The sequence below is a fragment of the Piliocolobus tephrosceles genome, chromosome 16 (genome assembly GCF_002776525.5).
Source record: "Piliocolobus tephrosceles isolate RC106 chromosome 16, ASM277652v3, whole genome shotgun sequence".
NCBI classification, from domain to species: Eukaryota; Metazoa; Chordata; class Mammalia; order Primates; family Cercopithecidae; genus Piliocolobus; species Piliocolobus tephrosceles.
The window spans coordinates 48,614,273-48,641,255 of record NC_045449.1 but is presented as its reverse complement, the minus strand read 5'-3'; the positions used below and the strand labels follow the sequence as shown (position 1 = coordinate 48,641,255).

General features: G+C 47.3%; 1 protein-coding gene across 3 annotated transcripts in view; it reads left to right on the top strand.

Moving 5' to 3' along the window:
* Nucleotides 1-13,106, top strand: part of IKZF3 (IKAROS family zinc finger 3) — a 96,766-nt gene extending 83,660 nt beyond the window's left edge. For all 3 annotated transcript variants that reach the window (XM_023204245.1, XM_023204247.2, XM_023204248.1), the window contains 2 exons: nucleotides 92-208; nucleotides 11,418-13,106. In XM_023204245.1, coding sequence (XP_023060013.1) covers nucleotides 92-208; nucleotides 11,418-12,121 — 821 coding nt within the window. In that variant the 3' untranslated portion in view covers nucleotides 12,122-13,106. The remainder of the gene's footprint in view (nucleotides 1-91; nucleotides 209-11,417) is intronic.
* The last annotated feature ends 13,877 nt before the right edge of the window (nucleotides 13,107-26,983 follow it).

Genomic DNA, 26,983 nt, shown 5'->3' with positions numbered 1-26,983 from the left:
CTTCGGACACTTCTCCTTCCAGTTTATTTCCTTTTCCCCCCATGTACCAATGTGTTCTTTTCTCTCTTCTTTTCATATTTTTCCAAACCAGCAAGTGCGGAGGCAAGACACATCAAAGCAGAGATGGGAAGTGAAAGAGCTCTCGTACTGGACAGATTAGCAAGCAATGTGGCAAAACGAAAAAGCTCAATGCCTCAGAAATTCATTGGTAAGAATACAAAGCCTTTTCCTGCTGCTGTTAGCAGATAGTATGAATGAAATAACATAGGATGCTTGCTACACAAGTCCCTTCCTGACTTAACCTCTGTTAAAATAATTAGTTTTTCATTGTGTACTTTTATTCTTCGTGGTTCATTTCGATAGCTCTAGAAAATGGAATAAAAGATATTAACTAAAGCATCATCATGACAGAAGATCGGAGTATTTGATATATAATTTCCTAAATGGATGTGATGTTTAAAATCCTGTTCCTTCCTCTTTACTCTGAATGACATATGTTGCATGAGAGAGTTTATGTAATTTATACCAGTAAGATGTTCAAGATAGCATTTTTGTAATCTTTTGTAATTATATTTTACAAGTTGGTTCGTTAGCATGCTCAAACTTTTTTCATGCTCTAAAACATATTGCCATATTTTCTTGAATTTGATTGAGAATTGGCTTTAAGGGAAAGTGGTTGGGCAAACATAGATTTAAATAACAAGGTTTGATTTAATCATTTGTCTTACTGGAGTTAATTTTTATGCCATTGGTTTTCACATTGTCAAAAAATACAGCAGGATGAGATGGCTACGAAATAATTATGTTCATGAAGTGTTAGGACCTCCAAATGGCAGAGATATTTTGCTGAACTCTCCCAGATGTTTACATAAATGTGACCATGATATTTAAAATAGATTTGTATTTGTGAAGTAGACGACTGAAATTGAATGTATCCGTTTTGCTATCAATTGAAAGTTGGTGATATTGAACAAAAATAGTTATCACATGAAAATAGACCTCCCTCAACATCAGTAATATTTTAGAAACCTGTCTCAGTCTCTTTTTCCAAAGCTGCTTGCAGCTGTTGATTTTTTATTTCAGTCCTTTTGTATTTATTCTTCTCAATAGCTCTTACAGATAATAAGTTGCCTGTCTGGTTTTTAAATCTGACTAAATTTGATTCTGGTATAGATAATGTTTTTACAAGCAAACATTCTATGTGAATTATAGAGGTATATTGAAAGAACCCATATATTTCAAAATTACCTAATTTGGTATTTCTGCCTATTTATTTTGTTTTGACTAGCTGAAAGGTTTTTGTGCACTTTTAGTCACTTTAAGAATAAATTGTGTCGGAGGAAAGTTGGTATATTTCAGTTGAGGGAGATCCCCTCCTCCTTGCTGTCCTCCCTCCCCTTGGTGAAACATGTCAGGGGAGCATGTAGTGACTTCCATTTAGAGTTTAGGCACAGTAAACAAATGGTGAGTTTAAGACATTATCTAAAACATTGCCCATGTATCTTTTGGGCTTTACTTATGTGAAGAGGTTCTGACTGGAGTACAAAAGAAAGCTTGCCTCATTATTCTGAGTGTATTTTAATTTGGAGAAAGTTGTGGGTTTTGTTTGTTTTGAGATGGGGTCTCACTCTTCGGCCTAGGCTGGTGTACAGTGATGCAATCATAGCCTCGAACCCCTGGGCTCAAGAAATCCTCCTACCCCAGCTTCCCAAGTAGCTGGAACTATGGGCACGCACCACCAGGCTCAGCTAATTTTTAAACTTTTTGTAGAGATGAAGTCTCCTTATGTTACCCAGGCTGGTCTGGTGTAAGTTTTGATTCTAGAAATGACTGAAGCCGACATGAGGAGGGACATCACAGGGAGAGCTGGGCAAGAAAAAAATGTAAAGCGACTTAATTTCTTTCTTTCTTTCTTTTTTTTTTTTTTTTTTTGTTGTTGTTGTGACAGAGTTTCACTCTTGTCGCCCAGGCTAGAGTACAATGGCACAATCTCGGCTCACGGCAACCTCTGCCTCCTGGGTTCAAGCGATTTTCCTGCCTCAGCCTCCCAAGTAGCTGGGATTACAGGCATGCACCACCATGCCCAGCTAATTTTGTATTTTTAGTAGAGACGGGGTTTCTCCATGTTGTTCAGGCTGGTCTTGAACTCCAGACCTCAGGTGATCCGCCCACCTCCGCCTCCCAAAGTGCTGGGATTATAGGCATGAGTCACTGCTCCTGGCCACGACTTAATTTCAAGCCAGTTGTGGTCAATGCATTTTGGTCTAAGAGAACTAAGTTTGAGAGACAGTCGCTAATATTTACAGTTGCCCCAAACCTATAGTTTAACTAAAGCCCTACTTAACATAATCAAAGTTGCTTTGGTATTTCATGGGTTCAAAAATACAGCATGCTTCCTATGTGCAAATTCACGCCATTTTTCCTGCTGCCTCGGGGATCTGTTTTGTTTGTTTGCTACTATTGCAACCCAGAGGATTTTCACTTCACCACTTCCAGACTTGTGAGAGATGCTGATCTTGTAGGTGCTGATTTCTCTCATCTTCTGAACCATCGCATTCTCTCTGTGCTGGATCGGAAACCTAGGAGAGTTAGCTCTTGATTGAGCTGAAGTAGCAACTTCAGGGCTTCAGGGCCCAGAATAACTGGGGGAATTTTTTTTTTTTTTTTTTTTTTTTTTTTTTTTTTTTTGGTAAATTGTGGTATAGTGCAATAAGAAGAGTACTGGATTAGAAGCTAAAAGACCCAGGTTCTGATCCTAGCTCTGTCATTTCTTAACTGTATGTTTAGACAAATCACGTAACCTTTCTGGGGCTCTCTTTACTCATCTGTGAAATGAGGAGACTGAACAGGTGATAAAGTGACCAGGAAGGTTCCTCCCATGTACAAGTCTGTGAGATTAATTAGAAAAGAAATAAAAGGCAGCAACTATTGATACCACTGTGTGTTTAGAAAGCCCATGTGTGTAACTTCAGATAACCTTTTTCTCAAGGCGATACAGATATGGTGTTTATGCTATACACCATATCCTAGGTTTTTAGGGTCTTTTTTTTTTTTTAGGAAGATGGTATAAATCTGAGAATCTAAAACACAGTTGCATTGGCCCGACATTCATGTGTTTTACTTAGGGCAGTACTACTTGTTCATTCACTCTTTCGTCCATTCATTCATCACACAGAAGGTTAAGAGTTTCAGTCATATATATGGTATTCTTGTTCTTGGGCGCTGTTCTAATCTTCTTGCATTAACTTGTATCCTAAACCTTTGTTTGAAAGGTTTTTTAAAAATAAAAATAAAAGAAACCCCTTAAATTATTTAACTGAATAAACCTTTGTGATAGAAAATAGTAATGTCAACGGAGGGAAAAATGACCATTATCTGTGACACTGTGCAGTGTATGAGATGAAGTGATGTAAAACGTGGGGCTACTGTTTTCTCTCCATCTCCCCTTGCCTCGCCTCACCTCTCCTCTCCTGTCCTCTTCCCTCTCCTTCCCTCCCCTCCTCTTCCCTACTCTCCTCCTCTGCTCCTCTTCTCTCCTTTCTCCTATATTTCCTCTCCAAGGCACTGTTTTTTGAAGATTCAGCTGCCAGGGTAATGGCAATGGGTAAGGTGTGAAGGAAGAATGAGTCATTCCCTTTAATCCTTGCTGACAGTTGCACAGCACTCAGACCAGCCTTGACTTCCCTGACCTCTTGAACTGTGAGGGTAAAGGTGAAATTAGACCATCAGGTCAGCCCGCTTCTGTCTCAGGCAGCCTGGAGATAATTACCAGTAGGGAACACTTTGCATCCGTTAGAGATGAAATGGGGAAGAGGGACAGATTGGATCAAGTCTAAATGTATTTTGAGACACAAACATGCTCTCAAGTCGGAGAAAAATATTTTTTTTTTTCCTAATTCTCCAAGAAATTTTGTATGGCTTTGTTTCAAATGGGAAAAAAAATGGACACACGTCCATCAGGAATCACCATCTTTACACTGTCAGAATAATTCTGTTTAAGTTGTTGTTTTCAAAGGACAAGAACACATTCCTTTGAACATACTGTCCTTTAGGGGATTTCCTTTCTCTGAATCTTGTTCTCCTGTTAGAAACTTGTTTGACTACACTTCAAACTAGGCCATCCTCAAATACTTGGCTCAAAATGGATTTCTCTCTTGGATGGAGAAGAAAAATGACTACATTTCTGCATATTTCTCCTGATTTTTATTCTTTCCCAAAAAAACAGATGTTATTCAGACCGAAGTGGTTACCATAGCATCTCCTTATTTTAAAAGTTTTATGTATTACTTTATTAAAGGAAGTTTTCATATCGAAAAGAACATGAAAAAAAGATCTCACTTATCTGTGGTAAACATGTTAATGAGGTTTTGACACTTCAACAAACCATCGGATCTCCCTGTGAAGTAACTAATGAGAAATTGCCTGCTTTGGTTAACAGCAACAGGAAGCAGTTTTAATACCTGTTTCTAAGAGAAAAAAAAGTATTTTTCCAACCCCTTCCCAAAGCCCTGATGTCCATAATCCTGTAAACATTACAATGTCATAGTATTTTAGATGTATTAGGAACCCCCAGTGAGGCTCTTTTCCATGGAAGGAAGGAGGATCAGAGAGGTGGAGTGACACAGCTGCAGGTGACAGAGTAGCGCCAGACCTCGGCCTATAAGGCACTGCAGTCCAGGCCCTTCCTTCCCCAGGAGATGACCAAGAGCAGTGCATGTCACGTGGGGGGCTTTGGACAGCGAGGAGTCTGGTCATTGAAAGTTGGTGGGAGAGACCAGGTGCAGTGGCTTACATCTGTAATTCCCCACTTTGGGAGGCCAAAGCAGGTGGATCACTTGAGGTCAGGAGTTCAAGACCAGCCTGGCCAATATGGTGAAACCCTGTCTCTACTAAAAATACATAAATTAGCCAGGTGTGGTGGTAGGTGCCTATAATCCCAGCTGTTTGGGAGGCTGAGGCACAAGAATCACTTGAACCCAGGAGGCAGACGTTGCAGTAAGCTGAGATCGCACCAGCCTGGGCAACAGAGCAAGACTCTGTTTCAAAAACAAAAAAGAAAATTGATAGAAAAAAACCCTTGAAGAAGGGCCATTGTTCTCCCTCAAGGGTGATCCTCTTTAGAAAAGAACAGTCTTCCCTGGTGACTCCATGAGAACAGATGACATCCACACAGCACTTCCCAGTGTCTCACAGAGGACAAAGACTTCTGTAGCAACCAAATGTGGTCTCAAGCTCAGCTTTCCCCAGCGCCACCCCCACAGCTCTCTCTGTTCTTTCCTCCTTCCTGTTTCTTCTTGTTCTCTGGCTCCCCTCTGTTTTCCACCTCCTGCAAGAAGTGTTAGTTTCACTTAGGTTGAGATCAGAGCCATGATGATGATTGGATATTCCATTTTCCTGCCTTTTTTGTTCGTTTGCTTTTGGATGTGTGCTGATAGTAAGAGTGAGGGAGAACACTTGTGGGAAATTATATGACGCAGCAGCAAACACATTTAAGTGACCTGAAGAACTTTAAGACTTAAAACCTGAATCTTTCACCTTACCCCATCATGGTGACTATAAATACTGGATTTCTGTTATTTTTCTAAAGGTTCAATCATTTTGCCCGCCTCTTCAAAAAACCTTTCAATGGCTGCCAGTGAAATCAAATCCAAACCATTCAGTCAGGCCTTCTGAGCCCTCCACAATCTGTCTCCAACTTACCTCTTCTAATTTTATCATTTCAGTCAACCAGTCCTTTGCTTCAGCCACAGTGAACTCCTCCTCCCTCTTCTGTGTAATATTTCACTCTTGTCTGAATGCCCTCACGTCTGCCCTTAAAATACACATGGTAGGCCAGGCACAGTGGCTCATGGCTGTAATCCCAGCACTTTAGGAGACCAAGGCAGGAGGATCACTTGAGCTCAGGAGTTTGAGACCAGCCCAAGCAACATAGTGAAACTCTGTCTCTGCAAAAAAAAAAAAAAAAAATTAGCCAGGCATGGTGGCATGGGCCTGTGGTCCCAGCTACTTGGGGGGCTGAGGTGGGAGTATTGCTTGAGCTCAGGAGGTTGAGGCTGCAGTGAGCTGTGATCACGCCACTGCAATCCCACCTGGGCAACAGAGTGAGATCCTGTCTCAAAAAAAAAAAAAAAAAGCACACATTGTCCACATTCCCATACCCCTGTGTTCTCTCTGCTCCATCCTCCCTCTGCACTCCAGGCAAGTTTACTAGTTTGCTTCTTCTTATAGATATGACTGTCTCCACCACCGTCACTACCACCACCTCTGATTTCAAGGAGACTTTAAGGAATAGATGAATCTTTGCCCCATATTAAGTGTGGTATATTTGAGAAGTAGTTCAGTTTTCTCTTTCCACTCTCTTGGCTACTCTAGGTTTTGTTCTACCATGTAGCTTTAAGGATACTGATTTGTCATGAAATGGTGTAAATGCTGCATCTCCTCTGTTGGATTGCAATTTTGTTGTATTCCTCAAATCACCCAACATGGTGCTAAGCAAATAATGAGAATAGAGTGCTCACACATGCCTGGCACCGTTAAGTACTTTATAGACATCATAACAACTCTGCGCAGCACATACTTCTTGAATGCATGTGCTGGTTCATGTGGAAAAAAGCAGTTGCTGCCACTAAGCCCCCTTTCTCTCTGCTATGGGAACCATTGCAGCAGAAAACTTGAAGTCACTGCTGGTGGTGGGGCTGTGCAGCCACCGGCAAGGTAGCAGCCATGAAACAGCAGTTAACACTCAAACATATATACTGGGATATGTGGGCTCTTGGATTACATCCTGGTTCTCTGTTCACCAACTGAGCAATCTTGGAAAGTGCATCAACCTGTTTGTGCTTTAGGTTCTTCATCTAAGAGATGATAATTCATACCTTAAAAGGTATCATACAAAAATTAGCCAGGCACATGCCTGTAGTCCCAGCTACTTGGGAGGCTGAGGCAGGAGAATCACTTAAACCCGGGAGACAGAGGTTGCAGTGAGTCGAGATTGCACCATTGCACTCCAGCCTGGGTGACAGAGCAAGACCCTGTCTCAAAAAAAAAAAAAAAAAAAAAAAAGGTATCAACCCCTAACAGGCTGGTAAAATGAGACAGTATGCAAAGTATCTAGGATGGCACGGTGGATACAGCAGGGGCTCAATAAATAGTACTTATCATTATTGGGATTATTGTATATAAGGCATAGTGCGAGGTACTGTGAAATATAAAGACCAGAAGTAAACATATTAGGGTGGTGGGTCTTCCCCCTCAACCCTGCAGACAGCGTTCTGAATCCACTTGCTCAGTTAAGGGCCCCTTTAGCTCCAGCCTGTGATTCTGTACTTCCAAGTTGGCACTTAGAAGCCAACAACCATATGTCCTCACCACATTGCATCAGTTCGGGTCAGGTGGTTTCTTAGTTTAGAGTTAATAAAGCCAAGCTATGAGAGATTGACACCTTTAAAAGGAACCACAGGTAGGGAATGGCCCACCCAGGCAACCTTAGTTTCTAAACTTAGGACTTGCTGTTGCCGTGTGTATTTTTGTTGGAAGAAGACCTCTAATTCAGCCTGAAGCTGGTATCATGAATCATTCAAAGGCGTGGTGTGATTTTGACTAGAAGCTGGACCAGATGCTCTGTGCAGGTTTGGAAGCAGTTACACTTTTGTGGTTTGACTAACCTTTTTTATGAGTGTGTTACTAAAGAAACGTGAGCTGTTGGCTTTTCAATTACTGTAGTTTACCCTTTCTGAGTTTCATACACATTGAGTCATCGTGTCTACAGGTGACTGATAATCATCTGCACTGCTCAAGTTACCGTAACTCGGAGACGAGGGGATCTGATGATTGCAAGTTGCATGCACGTGAACATCTGAGGCTGCCCCGTCTCCTTAACAATGAACAATGGTCTGTGTTAACTACAGAATTTAGTCACGTATTTCCACTCATCCAGGGGTTTATTTTCCTCTTAATGTTTTGCCTTTTACAATTTTAGCACTCAGCTGTTTTCTGACATATGCTGCAGGTGGTATAGATTATGAAATTGCAGGCCTCGTTAAATAAAGCAAACCCTTGGGAGAAAGGATAAAATCAGAATTTGCGACGGGCCTATCCCACCCAGAAACCTGGAGCCTGTTAGGTGAAAAGAGAAAAAGTTTCTCAAGGACCCCTGGTATTTAGGGAGTTGAATAGAGATGGCCACACTGGAAAATAACCAATAACCTTAAAAAGGCCAAGAAACCGAAGTTCATCATTTCTGTGTCACATTCTAGGGAAGGAATGTCTGTGACCTTAGCTGGCTTTCATGTTCTCAGTCTTCCAGATGGCCTTGACCAAAGATATATCCAATCTGGAAACTGAAAATAAAACCATTGATTGCTTTGGCCAAGGTCTACTCTGCTGTTGCTTCTCATTGAGTTTCCAAGACAGGGTGTTTTTCTTTGCATAATTTTTTTTGCTCTCAGGTATTTATCTGGAAACTATCAGGTTGGCCTTAAGGTCAGCTGCTTGCGGGGATGCAAAGACAAATTCATCTCATGGGAATAGATCTTTTAGCTGGTTCTTTTGGCTCCAATTTCTCACTGTTCTGGTCCGCCTTACACATTGCTGTTACGTTAACCACAGCCTGCCTTTCTCAAGGGCAGGTAGCCTTGGCTCTTTGTTCAGATTCACACCCTACAGTGGGCCATTCAGAATGCCCACCATTCTGTCTTACCGTGCGTTGTCTTTTTTCAGTGTTTCCCCATTTTCAGTGTTTCCCCACATGTAGGATGCAAATTGCCAGCAGGCACACGGGGCGCTTAAAACCTGGGTCCACACAGCAGGACAATTATTTTCTTTCAAGTTGTCTTTCAGTCTCACAGTATACTAAGGAGAAAAATTTAGACTTAATTTGATGCCAGTTGTCTTTAACACTAATCTCACACTTGGTCATCTCTGTTTCTAACAAAGGGGGAAGGGATCTTAGTCTCCAAGTACTCACAGTAGTATCCAATCAAAATTTAATGAAATGCTCTCTTTCATTGTCTTCATTTTTCATAGTTATCTTCTACTTGTGGAAAGTGATTCTGGTTTTCCGTTTATGTTAGTGATATAAAGTTTCCTTAAAAACCACATTTATATTAGAAAAAAAGAAAGAAAGAAAATGTGAGCCAAATCAAACAGAGAAAAAAACCCAAGCATTCACCAAGTGTTTTCCACGTGGCAGACCCTGTTCTAAGTGCTTTCCAGTGACCCTGTGAGGTACATACGATTATCTTCACTTTACATGAGGACACGGAACACAGACAAGTTAAGTGATTTGCCCAAGGTCACACAACTGGTGACCAATGGAGCCAGCATCAAACCCAGCCCATCTGACAGCAGAGTTTGTTCTCTCAACCACCACACTGCCCTGGTGTGTGAATATTGCAGAATGTGAAGGAAGAGCGAAGCCTGAGAAATACTGTACTTCATACTTCTTGATCGCGTTTCAGCCAGACTCGCTTACTGCACGTCCCATGTAGTCCCACCTCTCTGCCTTCATTCCTGCACTCCCCCTCAACTAGGATGTCCTCTCCCCCTTCTCTGAAAATCTAAATTCTTCCAGTTCATCAAGACCCTTCCCAAAATTTAGATTTTCCAAGAATGTTTTCCCTTCCCCAACTACTTCTGAAGTTTCTGCATTCCCTTAATACCTAAATACAATTTATACCAAATTGTCTTGCCTGTGCCTGTATGTTACCTTATTATTCTTTTTACAGAACACATGTTACTTCCCTGCCTAAATGCCTCAAATGTGAGCATTTAGAATAAAAGCAAAGACCTCCATAGAGCAAAGCAGTCCTTTTACAAGTTTTTTTTTTTTTTTTTTTTTTTTTTTTTTTGAGACAAGATCTCACCCTGCCACCCAGGCTGGAGAGCAGTGGCATGATCTCGGCTCATTGCAACCTCCGCCTCCCAGGCTCAGGTGATCCTCCCACCTCAGCCTCCTGAGTAGCTGGGACTACAGGTGCCTGGCTAATTTTTATACTTTTTTGTAGAGACGGGGTTTCTCCATGTTGCCCGGGCTGGTCTCGAACTCCTGGGCTCAAGTGATCCTCCCTCCCCGGCCTCCCAAAGTACTAGGATTACAGGCCTGAGCCACCGCACCCGGCCAACTTTTAACTTATATTTTTTCTCCAGTCCCATATGTATAGGTCTTATCTCTTATCCACTAGATTAGAGATACCTCAAGAATAGGAACTAGTTCTTCCAATCCTTTTGTTTTCTTCTGTTTTTTTTTTTTTTATTATTATTATTCTTCGTCTTTATTTTCATTGCTGAATGCTTTACCGTATGGCAGTGACACATTTTGGAATCTCAACGTGCCTAGGAAACATTACAGAAGGATATGGTTTAGCAAATCTCTCCAGAATCCAAGCTAACAGAATGGAGAGGCTCAACAGTGACCTCAGCCTCACCTCCAGCACTCGGCTCCCCTTCCTTGCTTTCTGTCCCCTCTCCCCACCAGTCACCACTGAGCACATCTGCCCTCACTGCAGCCCCCATCCCTGCCTTCCCTGTGACCAGAGAGCCTCTGTTTTCTAACACACAACACCCACACGCCCCGAAGGTGGCTAAACTCTGTTTTCAAAACTTCTCAGCAGTTTGACATGAGAAGCAGGAGAGGGTGACCACAAGTATATTTTTTCAGATAAGTGTGAGATAGACCCTAATGATCACATGTGTATCAGAGATATACTTGCCAAGCAAAGGAAGAGAAACACACGTTAGGAAAGGGACAAAGACCATGATCTCTTCTCAAGAAAACTTTTCTCAAACTTTCTACATTTGAAGCTCTTTCACTTCAGTCTCAGTCAGCCAGGACTGGTGAGTTTGGGGAGTAGCCAGTTGGAGTCTGGGGAGCTATTTTCTCTATCTCTGTAGCTATTTAAAAAGCTGCCGAAGTGAGGGACCGAGTGTCCCCACTCTTTGCAGCACTTCCGTCCCCCTGGCTACCTAATATTCCTGGCAGAAAATAACAAGCAAAAGCAAAATAAGAGTTGGGAGTTGACTGTGTCTTAAGAGATCATGAACTATAGCAGAAGCCCCAGGCTCCCATGGGCTGGTAGCTCCCTTGTCCCTCTAGCCCCATCCTAGCGTCCTGCTTCTTTCCCTCCTTTCTTGAGGGCTCCCTCTGACATGCACAGTGGGCATACCTTACCATGTGGCCTCGCCTGAACCACATCTCTGCCCCTCCCTTCTGCCTGCTGGCTTTATTTTCACCATCCAAACATGTTGCTGCCAACCAGTGTCCCCTGAGATAGCACAATGGGAAGCCATTCTGCCAGGCTTGGTCTTCTTGAGCAGCAGGCAGCTTAACTTTCCTCCCTTTCTGAGGTATCTAGAAAACATTTACAAACTCTCTGCCTTGACAGTGTTCCCTTTGTAACCCTTTCTGTCACTTGTTCCAGGTGAGAAGCGCCACTGCTTTGATGTCAACTATAATTCGAGTTACATGTATGAGAAAGAGAGTGAGCTCATACAGACCCGCATGATGGACCAAGCCATCAATAATGCCATCAGCTATCTCGGCGCCGAAGCCCTGCGCCCCTTGGTCCAGACACCGCCCGCTCCCACCTCGGAGATGGTTCCAGTTATCAGCAGCATGTATCCCATAGCCCTCACCCGGGCTGAGATGCCAAACGGTGCCCCTCAGGAGCTGGAAAAGAAAAGCATCCACCTTCCAGAGAAGAGCGTGCCTTCTGAGAGAGGCCTTTCTCCCAACAATAGTGGCCACGACTCTACGGACACTGACAGCAACCATGAAGAACGCCAGAATCACATATATCAGCAAAATCACATGGTCCTGCCTCGGGCCCGCAATGGGATGCCACTTCTGAAGGAGGTTCCCCGCTCTTACGAACTCCTCAAGCCCCCGCCTGTCTGCCCAAGAGACTCCATCAAAGTGATCAACAAGGAAGGGGAGGTGATGGATGTGTATCGGTGTGACCACTGCCGCGTCCTCTTCCTGGACTATGTGATGTTCACAATTCACATGGGCTGCCACGGCTTCCGTGACCCTTTCGAGTGTAATATGTGTGGATATCGAAGCCATGATCGGTATGAGTTCTCGTCTCACATAGCCAGAGGAGAACACAGAGCCCTGCTGAAGTGATCATCTGGTCTCAGGGATTGCCCCTAAGTATTCAGCATCGTTTCTAAAAACCAATGACCTCGCCTAACAGATTGCTCTCAAAACATACTCAGTTCCAAACTTCTATTCATACCATTTTTAGCTGTGTTCACACGGGTAGCCAGAGAAACACTGTCTTCCTTCAGAAATTATTCGCAGATCTAGCATATTATTACTTCTGTGAAACCTTGGTTTTCCCATCAAGGACTTGAATTTTATGGAATTTAAGAGCCAAAAAGGTATTTGGTAATCATTGTCTTCTACAGCAATGGAATGAGTGGTCCTGGAGATGTGCTACATGAGACATTCTTTCTGAGATGTATCAACCATATGTGGAAAAGCCTTTCAGTCATACGTGCAAATCCACAAAGAGGAAGAGCTGACCAGCTGACCTTGCTGGGAAGCTTCACCCTTCTGCACTTCACAGGCTGAAGGGTTAAGATCTAATCTCCCTAATCTAAATGACAGTCTAAGAGTAAGTAAAAGAACAGCCATAAAATAAGTATCTGTTAGGAGTAACTGAAGACCCCATTCTCCAAGCATCAGATCCATTTCCTATCACAACATTTTTTAAAAATGTCATCTGATGGCACTTCTGCTTCTATCCTTTACCCTCCCATATCCAGTGAAAAGCTGAGCTGCTTTGGGCTAAACCAATTGTCTATAGGAGAAAATCTATGCCAGAAGAACTGATGGTTTTAAATATAGACCATCAGCGAAACTCCAGAAATGTGTCCACTGTGGATGATGACATCGCTTTCCTTTGGTCAAGGTTGGCAGAGCAAGGTTATAAAGGGGAAATGGTTTGGCAGCACCAACAGAAAACAAACAACCAAAACACAGCTACCTAAAGCTTCTTCAGAGAGTTCATGGAGACCTGGTGATGCAGACCCAAAACAAATTTGCCAATGATTTTTTTCCACCAAAAAAAAAAAAAAAAAAAAAATCAAAAAAGTATGGCTTAGCCTCCCCCTCCCCACAGGAGAGGAATTGGAGATAGATGCCACGTGTGTTTAGATTGGAGCTGAGCTCCGAGATGGGGTGAGGAGGTACACCTCTATTGAGAGGTTCTCCTTGATCAGACAGGCTTCGGCCCTTTTTTTCCCATTTATAATGGAATTGCTGTATTCCATGAAAATTCCTGAAAGTCTGATCACGGTTCTGCAGATGTATAAGTCATCCTTGTCACTCATAATGTGTACATACTATCAGGAGGAGTGCTGTTCTCATTGTAAAATTAGCATTGGAATAAGAGTTCACAAAATCTGTTTGCTAATTAGCCATGTGACTTTGAGTAAATCATTTACCTTTTTTTTTTTTTTTTTTTTTTTTTTTGAGACAGGATCTCAATCTGTTGCCCAGGCTGGAGTGCAGTGGTGCAATCATGGCTCACTGCAGCTTCAACCTCCCCAGGCTCAGGTGATCCTCCCACCTCAGCCTCCCGAGTACTGGGAAAACAGGTGTGCACCATGTCTGGCTAAATGTTGTTCTTTTTGTAGAGATGCGATCTCACTATGTTGCCCATGCTGGTCTTGAACTCCTGAGCTCAAGCAATCAGCCCGCCTCAGCCTCCTAAAAGTGCTGGGATTACAGGTGTGAACCACCACACCCGTCCTCATTTAACTCTTAAAACTCAGTTTCTGGCCAGGCTCGGTGGCTCACACCTGTAATCTCAACACTTTGGGAGACCAAGGCAGGTGCATCATTTGAGGTCAGGAGTTTGAGACCAGCCTGGCCCACATGGTGAAACCCTGTCTCTACTAAAAATACAAAAATTAGCTGGGCAGTAGTGGCACATGCCTGTAATCCCAGCTACTCGGGAGGCTGAGACAGGAGAATCGCTTGAGCCTGGGAGGCGGAGGTTGTGGTGAGCGGAGATCGCACTACTGCACTCCAGCCTGGGTGACACAGTGAGACCTTGTCTCAAACAAAACAAAACAAAACAAACAGACAAAAAAACCTCAGTTTCCTCATCCATAAAATAGGAATTGGACTTAAACGTTCTCTTAGGTCCCTTCTAGCTTTAATTCTTATGTGATTATGCAGTAACCACAAGTTGTTTTTTAAACCTCCTAATGTGTGGATATTAAGCAGAGGAGTATTTATATGAATACATGTTTCACATTCCTTTGGTATGAAAATGGTGTGTTAAGTTTTTCCTTTAACCACTGAGTTGTGAATGTGAAGAAGGTGGTGGAGAGGAACAAAAAACAGAAAGGTATTTTGATCTTGCCCCAAAGCGTACACACAAATTGGCACATGCAGCTGTTTGCCAAAGCCTTTTTTTTTTTTTTTCCTTTTTAAGAAATTATGTTAGGGGAAATAAATTCTGCTTCCAGGGACAACTTCATGGAGCCTATTTACAAATTAAGAGTCAGCTTTGTGAACATTTCTACCAGAGCCAAGAATCCCAAATTCCTGGTAGATTAGCGTTTTATTTCTAAAGGGCTTATGCATTCGGCTCCAACTCAACTCATCTATGTGCTGCCAGTAATTAAAATGTTCCACCTCAGACTGCACAAATGGCTTATCCTTCTTTGTGGCATGGCGTCTGTCTCAGGAAAAAAGGTTTTATGAAATTCCATGGCAACAGTCCCAACATGTTTGAGACTTCAGCTAAAGGAATGGATGTATTTTGGTGTGTAGTCTTCAGTATATCACCGTATTTCCGTAATACTAGACTCCAAGCTATTCCAGATTGCTTATTCCCTTTGTGAAAGAGAAGTTGCTCATTATGTTCTTGAAATATCACACGTCGTGTTGGTTCTTCAAGGGACAAGAGAAAGAGAATTTGGAAGCAGGGATTAGTAGAAGAGGAAACAAGGGAAAGGAAGCCTTTCCACTAGATTACTGTTCAAGTCTTTGCAGAGGAGACCAACTTTTTTTGTTTTGCTTTGTTTTGTTTTGTTTGAGACAGAGTCTCGCTCTTGTCCAGGCTGGAGTGCAGTGACACGATCTCGCCTCACTGCAACCTCCGCCTCCCAGGTTCAAGCAATTCTCCTGCCTCAGCATCCCGAGTAGCTAGGATTACAGGTGCCCACCACTACGGCCAGCTAATTTTTGTATTTTTAGTAGAGACAGAGTTTCACCATGTTGGCCAGGCCAGTCTCGAACTCCTGACCTCAGGTGATCTGCTCGCCTCGGCCTCCCAAAGTGCTGGGATTACAGGCGTGAGTGAGCCACTGTGCCCAACCTGAGACCACCTTTTGCATCTCAAGATTGTGAAACCAAGGCCCATTCCACCAGCCTGGGGACTCTTTTTATAGATATGATCCTCCTTTTTCCTGTGACTAATTAATTTGCTGCATGATTTCTGTTCTTCTGAGGTTAGTTTTCTGAGTAAGGTGACCACTCACAAAGGCACTTTCTTTGTGGCATTCTGAGCCTAGATTGGGGCCCATCAATTCCAGAAAAAAATTTATGTGTGGAAACTCTGCATCCTTAAGCCTTGAAGTTGAACCAGATATGCAGTGGTTATCATCACACAGATAAACGCTTCCTTCTGTACATACCCCTTATGCTGTACTAATTAACCAACTCCTTGTCGGGGCTGGGGGAGTGAGGGTGAAGGAGAATCTTAGCAGAAGAAGGGCAGAGTCAGGACTTGCATATGCCACCGCTGGGCAGTGAAGCGCTGGAGCAGCTTCAGGCAGTACCTGTACTTTCTCATGCAGACTCCCTCTGAACACAAGCCTTGTAGGCCCCTCTCCTGCATTTCCCACCAGCCTCTTATCAGGCAGGCCTTCCACCATACACCCAGGAGGCCACGGTCTGAGGAACAACCAAACTCATGCAAAGGGCCAGGCGTGGTGGCTTATGCCTGTTAATCCCAGCACTTTGGGAGGCTGAGGCAGGCAGATCACCTGAGGCTGGGAGTTCGAGACCAGCCTGACCAATGTGGAGAAACCCCCATCTCTACTAAAAATACAAAATTAGCCGGGCGTGGTGGCGCATGCCTGTAATCCTAGCTACTCGGGAAGCTGAGGCAGGAGAATCACTTGAACCCGGGAGGTGGAGGTTGCAGTGAGCCAAGATGGCACCACTGCACTCCAGCCTGGGCAACAAGAGTGAAACTCTGTCTAAAACAGAAACAAACAAACAAACAAAAACCCATGCAAACTTTCCTTGCAGCCAAGGTGACAGAACTGGGCTGAGGGTGGAAAAGAAAGAGAACCAGTTCTCCAAGAGTTTTTAAATTTATTTTTATATTTTGTGTGTGTGTATATATATATATATATATATATTCTTAGAGGACCAGGGTCTCACTATGTTGCCTAGGCCAGACTCAAACTCCTGTGCTCAAGCAATCCTCCTGCCTCAGCCTCCCAAGTAACTGGGATTACAGGCATGCACAAACAGTGCCCAGCTCTCCAAATGTTTTCTGTCACTACCTGAAGTGTGGCATCGGTACTTCCTACAGAGAAACAACTAAATAGAAATGTCTCTCCTGTGAGTCGCCACCACGACCGCCAGAAAAAAATAAAAAGAAAAAGAAAATGAACTCAGTCTTTAGTTTCCTCAAGTTATTCTCCCAAAAAGACATTTGCCCTGGCACAGATAAGCCAGCTAATCTTTTTTGTTTTTTTTGAGACGGAGTCTCGCTCTGTCATCCAGGCTGGAGTGCAGTGGTGCGATCTCGGCTCACTGCAAGCTCCACCTCCCGGGTTCACGCCATTCTCCTGCCTCAGCCTCCCGAGTAGCTGGGACTATGGGTGCCTGCCACCTCACCCGGCTAATTTTTTGTATTTTTAGTAGAGATGGGGGTTTCACTATGTTAGCCAGATGGTCTCGATCTCCTGACCTTGTGATCCGCCCATCTCAGCCTCCCACAGTGCTGGGATTACAGGCTTGAGCCACCGCGCCCGGCCTGTCAGTGACCAAATTTCTCACCTTTTAAATGCAGTGCTTATTAACATTTTGTTAGGCCCATACTCAAAATGGTCCAGATATAAAATGGCCTCAGATTTTGACCTCCTAGGCTCAAACAATCGTCCCACCTCAGCCTCCCAAGTAGCTGGGACTATAGGCACATCACCATGCACAGCTAATTTTTTGTATTTTTTTTTTTTTTTTTTTTTTTTTTGCAGAGATGGCTTTCGCCATACTGCCCAGGCTAGTCTCAAAATCCTGGGCTCAAGCAGTCTGCCCACCTCAGCCTCCCAAAGTACTGGAATTACAGGCAAGAGCCAGTGCGCCCAGCCACAACCTCAGATTTCTTTGGCAAACAGAAATGTTTAAAAACACAAAACCTTGCTCAATTGAAACACTGTGTTACTATCAAATCTCACATCCACATAAAGTTTTTCTTTTTGGCTTTGTTTCGTGAGGAACAGATAGAACATAAAGTTTTTCCAGGTAGCATCTGTATCACTAGTATTCTCCTATTTCCTGTCCCACCCCCACCTCCCCAACCCTTACTGAATGTGAGGTTTAGGATGTTTTAAGGAGGGCCGGGTGCGGTGGCTCAGGCCTGTAATCCCAGCACTTTGGGAGGCCGAGGCAGGCGGATCACCTGAGTTTGGGAGTTTGAGACCAGCCTGACCAACATGGAGAAACCCTGTCTCTACTAAAAATACAAAATTAGCCGGGCGTGGTGGCGCATGCCTGTAGTCCCAGCTACTTAGGAGGCTGAGGCAGGAGAATCACTTGAACCTGGGAGGCAGAGGTTGTGGCGAGCTGAGATTGCGCCATTGCACTCCAGCCTGGGTGACAGAGCGAGACTCCATCTCAGAAAAAAAATACAAAAATTAGCTGGGTGTGGTGGTGCACACCTATAATCCCAGCTACTCGGGAGGCTGAGGCAGGAGAATTGCTTGAACCTGGGAGGCACAGGTTGCAGTGAGACGAGATCACACCATTGCACTCCAGCCTGGACAACAGAGTGAGAATCCATCTCAAAAAAAAAAAAAAAAAAAAAAGCAGTACTGTTACATATAATCCCAGGTGATAAGACCACAATGGAAATGTTTCTTTTAAGCCCTCACTTTAAAGTGTACCCCACTGAGAGGAGGTATGCTGGACTCTAGCAGAGATTTGGAAACTCTGGGACACTCAAGATTTGTGAAAGAGCTTGGCTATCTGAGGACTCAAAGACTCAGCACTGGGACTTGTGAGCTCAAGAAAAGAAAAGGGAGTGGTGAAACTTTGTCCTAAAACTTAGCACCAGGAACAAAAGAAAAAAGAGCGATATATAGTGATACCTCATCTTTTAGAGAATTGGAAGCTATTTTTGTGTTCACACAGAAAGTATGTTCAGAAAACCTCTATATCCAGAGTTCAGACAAGGAGAATGATTTGAGATATAAGTGCCAATAAAGGAGGCCAATTTTGATCTGAAACCAGCAGCTGGACCTGGGCCGCCTCAGGAAAAGGACTGTTCTCCAAGGCAGCTCGACTGAATGGTTCTGAGAATGAGCCCAGGGTTCGGGACTCCTGACCCTTTAGGACCATGGACACAGAAGAGCCTGAAGGAGAGTTGTGGGCTTTAAACTTCTGAGAGCTTGTAAAGTAACACAAGACTGTGCCTCTCCCTCACCCCAGCTGTAGATAGTCTTTGCCCCACCATGGTTATGAAGATACACAGGTTTTTGCACTTTGAATAAATTGGATACAAGTTTCCTCTTTTTTTTTTTTTCCTTTTGAGACAAAGTCTCGCTCTGTTTCCCCAGGCTGAGTGCAGTGGTGCAATCATGGCTCACTTGCAGCCTCAACCTCCTGGGCTCAAGCAACAAGCAGAGCGATCCTCCTGTCTCAGCCTCCCAACTAGCTGAGACTACAGGCATGGGCCACCACACCCAGCTAATTTTTGTACTTTTTGTAGAGACAGAGTCTCACCATGTTGCCCAGGCTGGTCCTGAACTCCTGGGCTCAAGTAATCTGCCCACCTCAGCCTCCCAAAGTGTTGGGGCTACAGGCGTGAGGCACCGCGGCTGGCCTGAATTTCTTCTTAATACTGTATCACAATAGTGGGCTCTTATGTGTGGATATCGATTGAGCTATTTGAAACAGGAATGTTAATAGGTGTATTAAATTTTTGTAAGGATATAACAATATCTACCTTCCAAGGATGTTGTGAGGTTTTCCATAATTTTGTATATGAGCTAATGTTACCATTGAGGGGTGGTGTGGATTATGTTGGATGGTTGTAAATTTTCAGTGGAAAATGTACTGTGTCATCAATTCAAAGACATGAAAAATATCCCAAGACCGTGCTAGATCCTAATAGTAATTCCTTTACAAATGAATGATGGAGGTAACTGATCTCTAACACAGTTTCCTTCATGTTGTTTTAACGCACAAGGGCAGAGGACCTACTGACCCTTGGAACCAACCTGAGCTAACCACGTGCTGTAGACACTTCATGGTGTCGCACCCAGGGAAGTCAAAGCGCTTTGCTCCCTCACTGTCTATGAGTCCTCAGCCATTAGTACCCCAGCCCCTGCCACCTCATGAGTTTCTTCAAATGCTTCTCACTGTCATCTCTCCACGGACCCCACTCCAGAAAGCCTGGAGAGGAGACCCAAGATGCCACCCAGCTTCCCCAAGCCCTTGCCGCACATCTGTGAGTCTATCTCACGCTCTGTAAGTGCCTCTTTGCTTCTTCCTCCCTTGAAAAGACTGAGAACACACATTTTAACATGTTAGGAAAATGGCGCAGCCTTGTAAATGACTGATCCCACCGCCAGTGACTCATGTACACTCCAGGCTAGCAGACAAGGCCCTTTTTGGTGGGCCTGCTTCTGTGGGTTCACAGAAACCAAATTACTGTGGGTTGCAAAGAATTAGCAGGTCATTTACAAAGCAGACATCCCTTCACCCAGACTGTGGTTTTGCATGCTCAGGTTCTCAGTCTATGAGCTTTGGTGCAGGATCATTTTGGCTTCTGGAAAAAACATAGCTTATTTTAAATTTCTGGTTGCCAAAGCCACCACACATGTGGTCTGTGGATGACCATTGTCTGAAGAATGACGAGGAAGGAACAGAATGTGGTTTGGGGCTCAGGGTGGCCTTCCCACTGGGAGGGAAGGCGGGAGGAAACCCTTGCCCTGGGTTTTGACACAGCCTGTGCTCACAGCCTCTCCTCTCATCTGCATTTCTCAGAAATGCCCTCCCTGCCCAGTGGTGACTTTCCCTCGTCACTCCTATGGAGTTCTACCCAGAGCCCAGTCATGTGTGGCACTGTGAAGTCTACTCCTCTGTAAAGACGGTTTAAAGAAAGTCAGCTTCTGAAATGTAGCAATGCTAACCCTTGCCAGAATCCTGTAAGAAGCAGCCCTGCTGATAGTTTTCTAGGTTTATCATGTTTGATTTTTACACTGAAAAATAAAAAAATCCTGGCATGTTTGAAATTAGTCCTTGTGCATCCTTATCATTTGTAGCTGCTGGTGTCAGGATGTAGAAGGGTTTCATCCCACCCCAAGGAATACTTTCTTAATTTCACCCCTCTATTTCTTAAAGTCCAGTTATCAAGAAAAATGAATTATCACTGAAATCAAGGTTCTCACCTGACGCCTTGCTGAGCCTACCACTGTGATCCTGCTGCTGGCCCCCGTACCCACAAGATAGGGTTCCTGGTTCCACTGGTCCTTAGTTCACTAAGGAAACTGGAGGAGGTTGGGGACCTGGACTTAGCATGATCGACACATTCAGCACAGTGCACCCCTATTCCAAGTCACTGCTCTGCCTTCCTCCCTCAACAGAGGTTCTTCTTAAAATACAGTCAAGTTCTGACTTTTTCATGTGTCGGGGCTCATCGACATCCACATTGGGAAACTGGAGTTGCAGTCCTTAAACTCCACCATATTTAACTAGTTTTTAGATACTTGGAGACCCAAACCGAAGGTGTTAGGGGTAAAAGTCCTAAGAGAATGGCATAGGGATGGGGCGGCTTTCTGCCCATCGTGATTGTGTTCTCTCTTAGAAAACATTAGAGAAGGTAGAGAGAGAGTCTGGCCTTTGCTCAGCCTCATCTAAAGCACCTTCCATTTTCCCTCTTCTGTGGAAGAGGCACGAGAAAGATGGTCTGAAGTTTTAAGACTAGCAAATGTGGGGCCAGGCTGGCACCAGCGTCCTCTGGCTCCAAGTTCAGCACCATCTCCCTCCTATCAGTACTCCAAAATGTCCAAACTGGCTGAGGGTCTCCTACAGGTTTCCCAGTCTTGCTCAAGCTGAGGAGGAGAAAGGAATGGCATGGCACCCTGCCTTTGCATTTTAGCACTGAATACATTCAAAAACAGCCCCTCAGTAGCTGGTTTTCAGCCCTGGAGAGAAGATTATATGGCTTTCCCCATCCCCAATCCCTTCCCAAAGCAGAAGCAGCTCAGGCAGAAGAGAGGGAGACAGGGAGACCTGACCCCCTTTGCCAGCGAGCAGTGACTGGAGGCCCATTGCCGGCGTTGGGGCTGAATGGACTCCCGGGCTGAGAAGAGTTTTCCTTCCTGATTCTTGGTAGCTAATTCGATGCCCTAGAGGGTGGTGGGCCTAGCAGTGGAGGCTACCCCACACCTGCACCCTCCTCCCCCTCCTCCATCACTCAAAACCCAGGACCATTCACTTAGGCTGCTGTGCCCAAACCTCCACCTGCAGGCAACTGTCACCCAAGGGCAGGCAGGGGGAAAGGACCTAGCTCCTTGCCCTCATCTCCTGTCCCTCAGAATCCAGGGTCTGAGGAAGAGTGGAGGTGACAGCTCCAGGAAGACCAAAAACACTGGCCCAAGGGATGGTGGAGGGGTGCATTTGGCCCAGGCCACAGTTTGGGCTGAGGAGCATTCCCGGATCAGACAGTTGTTTGCATAAAAGCCAAAAGCCACTGCACCTGGGGTGGGGAGGCCCTCTGGGGAGGTGCTCCCTGGCTTGGGGGAGAGGGGGGAAGGAAGGTGTCATGGAAAGTCCCTGAAGGACACGGGGTGTTGAATTTGCTGTGGTTTTGTTTTTAACTCTATCTTGACCTGTGAAGTAAGCAGCTGCCTCCCTTCCCCCCAAATAACAGACCTTCCCCCAGAATAACACACACATACCCAAGGAAAGGGCTGCAGTGGAAAGGCCTGCGGGTGATGGCAGCTGCCCCCCTTCCCCAGGAGTGAGGGGGCAGGAAGCCCCAGAACAGCTTTTCCCATCACCTCGCCTCTCCACCCCAGTCCCCTGGCCCCCTGGCCCAGAAGAGCTGCCTAGGCAAATAAACCACAGCACTGGGGGTGGTGGTGGATGGGAACTAGGGGGGCGATGCCACCTCCTCCCCCAGGCTTGTCCTTCCACCGCCCAATCCCCATCCCACCCCCACTGGAATTGCATTCTCAGTGTCTCCCTGAGAATGTCTCACTCACAGACCTCAGCTGCCCCGCTAGACTCCTGGGGAGCTGTGTGTCTCTTTGCGCGTGCGTGTCTGTCTCCATCTGCGCCTGTCTCTCCCTCTGCATATCTGTCTGTGTTTGTGTCTGTCTGCCTATCTGTGTGTGTGTGTGCGTGCACATGTCTCGTGTGTGTGTGTGTGTTTGTGTGTGTTGGGGAAAAGCAGGCAGAGTCAGTGAATCCAGCAAAGCTCTGAAGTCCCAAGCAAAAGACTCCCGCCAGTATTTGGAGTCCCGGTTCCAGTCCCAGCCCTCTCCCTCTTGGCATCAGCCCAGACACTTGACTTTCCCTTCTGGGCGTTGATTTTCCCCAGAGTCAGGGATCTCTGAAGGGCCTTCCAGCCGGTACTCCTAAGACTGGCCTCAACCTCACTGCACCAGCCGGGCTCTAGGTCTTCCCTCTCCCTCCTCTCCTCACTGGGCGCTGGAGCTAGAGTAACAGTGGCCCGGCCCGTGACTCTCTCTCGAGGCCATTTTCCTAACTGCTCTATCAAATTCCAATCCTGGGCCCCAGGGATAGGGGACAGGGTCCCCTCACCTGTGGAATTGTAGGAGGCTTGGAATATGCGCGCTTAGGCTGGGTCTGAACCCTTGGTCCCCGCCCTTTCTCAGGTTCTCCTCTTAATTCTGCGTGGACCCAGACCCCAGATTCCCGGCTGGGGTGCCTGAGAGAGGAAAGCGAGGCTGGCGGAGAGGGGGCAGGGATGCGGCGCGCGGTGGGAGTGAGGGGGGTGTGAGGGGAGGGGCAGCTGCACTTCTGAGAAACAGCTCGGCGTCTCAGCAGCCCGCAGCCTAACCCCCTGCCTGCGGCTTCACAGCTCCCTCCTACCGCCGCCCACGCCGCTCGGGGCCTCTCCGGGGGTCGGCAGCCCCGGCGGAGGCGGTGGCTGCTGGGGAGGAGCGGCAGGTCGGGGGACAGCAAAGTGGAACCCATGGGGGGTGGGAGTGGATATGGAGGAAAGTGTGGGTCGCGTGACACCCCGGGATTAAAAGGCCTCCCCTCATCGGGGTCCCGAGCGCCGGATCTCGGCGTGCCCGCGTGTCCCCCCGCCGCCCCCACGCTGTCCCATCACAGCCCGAGGGGGATCCAGAAGTGAAACTGCCCGGGTCACAGCCCAGCGCCGCTGCTGCACCCCGCCCCGCCCTTCCGGGCACTGCCGTGGCGCAGGATCTCCCGGCGCTCGGGCGCCTGCGGGGAGGAAATGGGGGAGGGGCAGGGGAAGTGCCCCGCGGGCATCTGCAGCGCGCGGCTGCTCTCCTCGGGGGTGCCCGCGCGTAACCGGGGTGGGAACCTGGAGAGATCCAAGCCCGGGAGGCCAGGCTGCGGCGCCCGCACTTCCCGCGACGGCCGCTGGGTGTCACTGCAGCCGCGCGGCTGACCCGGCTCGGCGCCTGCGGGAGTGGGAGACGTTGGAACGCCAGGACTAGGCCGCCGCGCGGCACGCCAGTCTCGCCTGCCCGCGCCTGGAGGCCCCGCGACGCTGGGATGCGGCGCCCACACCTCCCTCCACCCGCCTGGCCAAGGGAGCACCCCCCGCGCCGCCCACCGACTCGCAGCGAGGCCCAGACTAAGCAAAGTTCCGCAGCGACCGGCTAGTTGCTGCGGCGCCACACAAGCCACGAGACCGATGGCGCGTCCCCCCCGCGACCTCGCGGGGCCCGGTTCAAAGAGCCGCGACCCCGACGCGCGCCCCCTGGCTAAGCCAGCGGCCTTGCCTCCGCAGAGACGCGAGGGGCCGCCACGACCGCGAGTGGCTTGGTGAGGCCTGGCGCCCATCTGCCCCGACGCGCGCGTGCGACACGGGTGGTGGTGGAAGGGCGGGCGGCGGGGCAGATCGCCTCCGGCACAGGCCTAGAACGGCTGAGAGACTGGTCCCACATGCATCCTCCCCTACCCCAGCCTGCCCTGACAATCCAGCCTTACCCAGCCACCCCCTGGCCCCAACACTAAGCTCCTTCAGTAGACGTGTGGGGCAGGGTGCCTTAGCCTGGGAGGAAGGAACCCAAAGATGGGGAATCTGTGTCGGGACTGACAGGTGGAAGAGAGCCAGGGTGGGCCAAGGCCGGGCAAAGAGATTCCCTGGATGGACGGGTGCAGTGACTCAGGCCTGTAATCCCAGCGCTTTGGGAGGCCAAGGCGGGAGGATCACTTGAGGTCGGGAGTTTGAGATCAGTCTGGCCAACATGGCAAAACACCGTCTACTAAAAATACAAAAATTAGCTGGGCGTGGTGGCGCACGCCTGTAATCCCAAGCTACTCGGGAGGCTGAGGCAGGAGAATCGCTTGAACCCAGGGGGCGGAGGTTGCAGTGAGCTGAGATCAGCCAGTGCACTCCAGCCTGGGCGACAGAGCAAGACTTTCAAAAAAAAAAAAAAAAAGAGAGAGAGAGAGAGATCCCTGGAATCTTTTGGGAGATTGGGGCAGTGCCAGTAGGAATGCCCTGTAGGACAGGACTCAGGGCACGGGAGTTGGGCAGGGGAATGCGGATGACCGTGCCTGTTGGTCACAGCTGCGTGAGGGTGCGGGTGGCTTACAGCTTCCCCTCCAACTCCAAGGTCAGAGGGCCCAGTTCCACTACCCAGACCCTACGGAGATCCACGTGGTTGAGGGGATGGTTTCTGCCTTCCATTCTCCCTCAGTCTGCCCCAAACCACCCTAAGATAAACCTAATCCAAGTAAGAACAAAGTGCTTACGACAAAAACGCAGCTCCAGGCCGGGCGCAGTGGCTCCCACCTGTAATCCAGCACTTTGGGAGGCTGAGGTGGGCAGATCACCTGAGGTCGGGAGTTCGATAGACGAGCTTGACCAACATGGATAAACCCCATCTCTACTAAAAATACAAAATTAGCTGGGCGTGGTGGTTCATGTCTGTAATCCCAGCTACTCGGGAGGCTGAGGCAGGAGAACTGCTTGAACCCAGGAGGCAGAGGTTGCAGTAAACCAAGATCACACCATTGCACTCCAGCCTGGGCAACGGAGCAAAACTCCGTCTCAAAAAACGCAAAAACAAAAAAAGCGAAACAAATAACAACAACAACAACAACAAAAAACGCAGCTCCAGCTAAACAGCCCCCCAGGTGCCCATCAAAGAAAAACTTGCCCCTTCCTTGGGGTAGATGCAGCCCTGTAAGAGGGTGTCAGATGACATCATAACTCAACCCACATGGGATTGAATTTCAGGCCTCATCCCCGTTTCCCAACACTGCCCCCTCCTGTATGGAGAGCCTCGGGAACCCTTGCGGAGCAGCCTCAGCACCCTCCCCCGAAACCCCAGGATGGCCCACACCCCCAGGTTCTGCAGTCCAGTCTGCAACATCCAACTAACTCTCCCAGGATCCAACTCCTTTACTGTCTCCCCCAACTCGACTGAGAGCTCAGAGTCCTTTGTCCTAATTGCCACTGCATACTCCCCCTCAAGCCCCAAAGCTGAAGTTCTGCCAACAGCACAGGACAGGAAAGCAGTCTCTGCAGACCCCCACCACTGTGCGAGTTGGACCAAGCCCTGACCTCTCTGAGCCCTCTGTGTGTTGGACCAGATCAGTACTTCACTGGTTCAAGCCTTTTTCCTGAATATACCATAAGGCTCAAGTTCCAGATAGAAAGGCAGTGCATCCCCCATCACCACCCAACCTGCCCCTCAAGCCCCTGCCAGAACCCTCGGGTCTGGGAAGCAGTTATTGGATAGTTTGGAAAAAGAATCCTTCCAAGTGGCTTTGGACTCCCTTCTCTATGTCCTGTCCTTCCTCTCTTCGTCCCTCATCAGGGTGCCTGGCACTGGGGCCCGAGGAAGGAGCCAGGCAGGGTCCCTGACCTGATGTTGAACCCTTGGGCCTGTCCACCACCCGTGAATTTGGATGTTGCAGAACTGGCCAGGGCTTTGTCTGGATGCCCCGCCCATGGAGGTGGGCTCCCCTAGAATCATGCCCATCCCCATCCCAAAGTCCAGAGCGTTGGCAGCAGTCCTCCCTCCCCTCCACACTTGAGCAGGCAGGGAGGCCAACACTGTAGCCACACCCTCCACAGAACCCCTACCCTAAAGGCCCATGGTGCTGCCAAAGATGGCAATGTGCCCTGGCACCCAGCTCCCACCAGCCACGCTGGCTCCGGGAAGCCAGAATGTGTGATGCATGGCAGGCAGCACTTCGCGTCAACTCCCCAGATATGGGCCCTGTCACCCTCTCTCAGTACTGGGTCCTCCTCTGCATGGAAAGATGATGAGGAATTTCCCCTTTGCCCTCAAGATTTTTTCTGAAATGGTTTTAATAAGTACATATGATTTTACAATGAAACCCAATAAATAAATTTTGAAAAGACAGTATCTGAGGTCCCCGCCCCCTTCCTCTCCCCCAGAGAAGCCCCTGCTTCCCCTCCCACCGGCCTGGATTTTCTCAGAACCACAAGCCTCCCTGATCTAGCACTGTAGCTGTCCTTGGCAGTCCTTTCTGCTGTCTGACCAATGTAGGTCATGCTGCAGTCTCTGAGGTAGAGCAGCAGCC